This window comes from Trachymyrmex septentrionalis, unplaced genomic scaffold (assembly GCF_001594115.1).
Source record: "Trachymyrmex septentrionalis isolate Tsep2-gDNA-1 unplaced genomic scaffold, Tsep1.0 scaffold32, whole genome shotgun sequence".
Classification (NCBI taxonomy): Eukaryota; Metazoa; Arthropoda; class Insecta; order Hymenoptera; family Formicidae; genus Trachymyrmex; species Trachymyrmex septentrionalis.
The window spans coordinates 728,746-731,533 of NW_017305485.1; the positions used below are offsets into that span (position 1 = coordinate 728,746).

A 2,788-nucleotide genomic window follows, 5' to 3' on the forward strand; every position below is an offset into this window, starting at 1 on the left:
ATAGTTGAGGAACTTCTAGATGAAAAATAAATATTGTTATTTAAAAAAATTTTACATATTGAAACTCAGTGAAATGAATAATTTGGATTATTTAAGTTTTACTAGGAGAGAATAGCATCACGTATTATTCTTGTATTTGAAGTTTATTTTTTATCTTAATGCTAATTTTTTATAATCGCTTATTTAGCTTTAACAATATTTGAACTTTTGCAGCATAATTATTAATTTCCTAAAATTAAACGGTTCTCAATCCATTAACGAAGTTATGTAAATTTTAGTCTATAAGATGTACAAAGTTATTACATATTCTGCTGATAACTATAAATATTGTGAAAATTACATGGAGCTATGTATATTGACAATAGAAAATTATATAATGTACAATGTGAATATTTATTAAATTATTTACCTCCTAATTTAAAACATACAGTTGAGTAATATGTATAGTTAAGATATGAATAGATACATTTATAGTTTTACTTTTTCAAATTGTTATATGCGAATATTGTATATTTTATTTTAAGTTTTAGTATTTGATTCAAATAATAACACATAAGCTGTATTATCTAGGCAAACTAAATTGTACATAAATATTTACATTTTCATAATCATATATCCCTTTTAGTTTAATATACTTTCTCATAAAAAAATTTATTGAAATATTGAAGTACTCCACACCCAGAAAAGTTAAGTCTTCGTGCCTGACTCCGGATCAAGTAGCGTCGTTATATTGGTAAGCGAAATTTGCGTTAATAAAACGCGTATTTCATATTTGTTCTTATCGAAAATATATTGCGCGAATAATTGGCAAAGCGATGATATTAAAAGTGTTGCGGATATCTATACCTTGAAATGCGCGAGCTTGTTCTGAACAATTCAAAAATGTTTTGAGACCGAAAAATTGTCAATAAATTCGGGGAATATTTCAAAATTCTGATTAAAATTAGAAGTTTGGTATTTTCCCTTTTCTATGTGAAAAAGTATACTACATGAAAAGTATTCTACATGAATAATCAAAGAAAGGGATATATGATTATGAAAATGTAAATATTTATGTACTTTATATTATGTAATTTAAGTTTGCCTAACTGCAGATCATACAGCTTACGTGTTATTATTTGAATCGAACACTAAAACTTAAAATAAAACATACAATATTCGCATATAACAATTTGAAAAAGTAAAACTGTAAATGTATCTATTGTAAATATTATAAGATATATATATTATATATACATATATATATACACACACACACACAATTCTTTTACCTAATCTTTGAATACTTGGTAAAACTTAGTAGAGAATATTCGATGTTAATATTTGGCAGCTTTATAAAATCATTTCCAGTGATTACTTAACACTACAGATAAATTGTAATAAATTTATGTATAATGAACGGAAAAGGTATGTATACACATATATTTGAAAACATATAAAATTTATTATCAAGTATGAATATTTAATTTTTTAATTCACTTTAATTTGACGTTACTTTGGAAATTAAATATATATAAGTATTATAAACTTTTTGATACTTACGTATATAATTAATATGTACATAAATTATATGTATCGTGATTTTTGTTTCATCACGCAATAAATAATGTGTTGTGTAATTATTACAAGACATTAATTATCAATTTAGTAAAAATTTTTCGGATTAACATATATTTTATTGACATTACTTTCTAAATTAATGCACTGTGGCAGTAGACACTGGTTCATCATTAGATTGGTATTTCCAACGCCACCATGCTACTTTCATCCGATCCCAGATATTATCCCATGAATCCATTGCGGGTCTCACATCGAGTAACGCAAACGTATACTTCTCGTTAACTTTTCCACCATCGTAATAGTCGATAATGTATCTTACGTCTTTTCCACAACGATCTATGATCCAATCATGTCGATCAAATGGTAGTTCATATCTGAAAGTATGATATATAGTATTGACCTTGTATGATATATAGTATTTAATATAGTATTGACCCTGTAGCGACTTAACTTTGCTGGCTTGTTTGGTCTATATGACTCAAAATGTAATTTTTTTTTCTAACATTTTATTAAAAAAAATTTCTCTAGTATTTGATGACTTCATATGTCAATATATCTTTTTTTTGTGAAAATTTTCTATTTTTTAGAACTTTTTAATCATATCGATAAATGATATGATCTCACACACACACACACACACACACATCCATACATAAATATGTATACTTGAATAGATCAGCAGGTTAAAATTTTTAGAATCGAGATTATAAAGATTAATGTACCCCATCCAATAGCGAATACGCGCACGTGGAGAATATTTGGATGCTTTCCCTCCAAAACTACGCAACTTGGGATTGCCACACTCTCGCGCGTGAAGGGCTTCCCATTTAAGAACCTCTTGCCATGCCTGTTCGTTATTAGCATTATGAATTTTTATTATGTCGTCCATATCTTTCTGGGAGATATCATCAGCTTTCCATCGCCATCCTTTTCTCAACATTGCATTCCAGAACATTTGTTGAGAGGGATATACCCAAAATTCTCCTTCCTCCCCAGTTGCTTTAGGTATCGACGAAATCTGCCTACTGGTTGGCAAAGAAAATGGTTGGTCTGGAGCAGGTTGCTGATTTGCCGGTGGCATCTGTAATAATATTTATTTATATATGAATAAAATAGCGAATTTGATCATTTGTACATTAGATTAATGCATATTAAAAGATTCTGTATATAAAATCAACAAAGTTAAATATAAAAGCATATAAATATTTTATACAATCAAATACTTTAT

At 27.6% G+C, this 2,788-nt stretch overlaps 1 protein-coding gene across 5 annotated transcripts in view; it reads right to left on the reverse strand.

Moving 5' to 3' along the window:
- Window positions 1-1,644: 1,644 nt before the first annotated feature.
- LOC108749897 (cytochrome c-type heme lyase-like) overlaps window positions 1,645-2,788 on the reverse strand; it is a 2,224-nt gene continuing 1,080 nt past the window's right edge. For 4 of the 5 annotated variants that reach the window (XM_018488918.1, XM_018488914.1, XM_018488919.1 and 1 more), the window contains exons 3-4: window positions 2,283-2,641; window positions 1,645-1,934 (exon numbers count right to left, since the gene is read on the reverse strand). In XM_018488918.1, the coding sequence (XP_018344420.1) occupies window positions 1,697-1,934; window positions 2,283-2,641 (597 nt within the window). In that variant the 3' untranslated portion in view covers window positions 1,645-1,696. Of the gene's footprint in view, window positions 1,935-2,278; window positions 2,642-2,788 lie in introns of all 5 variants that reach the window. The other variant, XM_018488915.1, reaches the window with a different exon arrangement.